General features: G+C 69.5%; 1 protein-coding gene across 1 annotated transcript in view; it reads right to left on the reverse strand.

Annotated features, from left to right (window-relative positions):
- Positions 1-1969, reverse strand: part of IL17REL (interleukin 17 receptor E like) — a 25626-nt gene extending 23657 nt beyond the window's left edge. The window contains exon 1 of the mRNA XM_077757873.1: positions 1868-1969. Within this exon, the coding sequence (XP_077613999.1) occupies positions 1868-1969 (102 nt within the window). The remainder of the gene's footprint in view (positions 1-1867) is intronic.
- Positions 1970-2191: the final 222 nt, after the last annotated feature.

Below are 2191 nucleotides of genomic sequence, written 5' to 3' on the forward strand. Positions count from 1 at the left end.
CTGGGCCCTGCCTGAGGGTGGGGTGGGGATGGAGAAGTGGCCCCGCCTCCACCTCCCTGGGGTTTTCCGTTGGGCTTCTCGGGGCTTCCCGGCCCTGCGTGGGGGCTGTCTGTGCAGAGGGCCCCCCCTCCAGGAGCGTGTCTCTGGGGCGGGGTCTCCGGCTTCCCCCCCACCCCCCATTGCTGCCCCCGCCGGGCCTGAGCTCCAGCCGGAGGAGAGGGCCAGTGTCCTGGGTTCGCCCTGCCTGGGCGGGTCTGCTCTGTAGAGCCCAGGGTGGCGTGACCCCAAGCGCTGGGGAGCCCCCCCCCAGGCATCACTGGCACTGTGGTCCTCTGCTTCTGTCCCCCCAGGCCTCGCAGTCAGCTCAGCGAGGAAGGGTTTTCACGGAACGCTTGCCAAGGCCGTGAAGTCCTCCTGTGGGTACATGTGGGCTGGAGGGGTCTGGGCGCCGGCGTGGGGGGCCCCAGGGGCTGCCTGCCCCCCCCGGCTCCCTGCTCGCCTCCTCTCCCGAGCAAAACCCCCTTCTGAGCCCGCTGAGGCCCCTCCCTCAGCCCTCAGCTGCCCGCTGCTCCCTCACCCCTGCCCCCAGCCCCACGCCCAGCCGGGCACCAAGGTGGCTACAGCTCCCCCCGGCCAAGTGCACAGTGACCCCCTTCCCTGCTCTGCTCTCCCCTTACCCCCGCCTCCCTTCTTCTTGAGGATTTTTTCTCCTCCTCACAGCCGCTGGGTCTGGGGGCTCAGCCCCACCGTCCCATCGTGATGGGGAGCTCAGCAGGGGCCCGGCCAGGCCTCCGCCCACGGCCCGGTGCCCTCACCCGCAGCTCTCCGCGTGTGACGGGCCTCTCAAACCCCACCTTTCAAAGCCAAGTTCCCTTCCCCAAAACCTCCCCTCCGCACCCCCGGGCCTCCCACCTCAGGAAACCTCTCCGGCAGCCGAGTGGTGTTCTAGGGGCCACTTTGATTTCTTCCCGGGCACCGGGGGCCCTGGTCCTGCCAACTCCACCCGCAAAGTGGGTTCCAGGAGCGCCCTCCTCCCCCACCTTCACTGTGGGGGGGCCCAGACCTCCCTCCCCCCACCTGCACCCACCCCTCCCAGGTGCAGCCAGAGGGAGCCTGTCCCGGGCCCTCACGGGACCCGCCCCTACATCTTTTGTTGTGCGCTGTACCGGTGAGAACACAAAGGTCACAGGGCACACGGTGGGCCCTCAAAGTTTCCTCCACCCCATGTTCATGTTCGTTCTGTGCCCACGCCCCTGCTGCGTCCCCCTCTGTTCCCATGACCCCTTCTAGGCCGCGTGCCCACTGCGCTGAGACCAGTCTTGGGCACTGGGGGCGCCTGCTGGGACACGGGCACGGGTCCCGCGGCAGGTGCTGCCGGAACACCTCCCTCAGGTAAGGCTGAGTCAGCTGGGCCCTGGTGAAGAGCCCTGGACGCCAGCGTTCCCGAGCTGCAGCCTTGGCCTGCGGCTCCCTCCTGCCTGGGGGGCGGGGGGGAGCTCCTGAGCGTTTCCTTAGCGGGCGGTGCACACAAGCCCCGCACCGTGGGTGACGAAACACGTGCGCGAAGCCGTGGGGGGCTCCCAGCAGAGGCGGCTCACAGGTGCATTGGCCTGTCCCCACCCCGAGGCTCGCTCGCAGCCAACATTTCCCAGGGCAGCGCTGTAGGCTCGGCCAGCACCCCGCAGGGTTCCCAGCCCCCCCCGGGCCTCTTCATCACCCGGGGCCTCCTGCGCCCCTTGCCTGCCGCCCGCATTCGTGTGAGGGTGCCAAGCCAGTGCCCCCCTGCGGCCCAGCGCCCTCGCACCCGAGAGCAGGAGAGGCCACCTGACCACACACAGCACGGGGGTCGGGGGGGGCAGGGGCTCACCTGAGAACAGGAGAGGCCACATTCTGCAATCTGGGGGACGGCCAGGCTCTGGTAAGTGCTCCAGGTCAGGGAGAGGAGCACCACAGCCGGCCCGGCCAGCATCTGGCCTGTGCGACAGCTGCCACGGAGCATGGCGAGGGCACCCGTGAGGGCGAGAGGCGGGACGCTGCTGGTCGCCTGCCCAGCCCGCAGCTCCAGCCCCAAAGACAAACGGGAGAGTCTTGAGTGAGTTTGCTCCCCGGGCTCCTGGTGGAACGGAGCCCAAGTGGGCGGCTGAAGCCACAGCCCCGGAACTTCCTGCCAGGCCTGGCTCGTGCTGTGGGG

Source organism: Crocuta crocuta, unplaced genomic scaffold, assembly GCF_008692635.1.
Source record: "Crocuta crocuta isolate KB4526 unplaced genomic scaffold, BGI_CrCroc_1.0 scaffold143, whole genome shotgun sequence".
Lineage (NCBI taxonomy): Eukaryota > Metazoa > Chordata > Mammalia > Carnivora > Hyaenidae > Crocuta > Crocuta crocuta.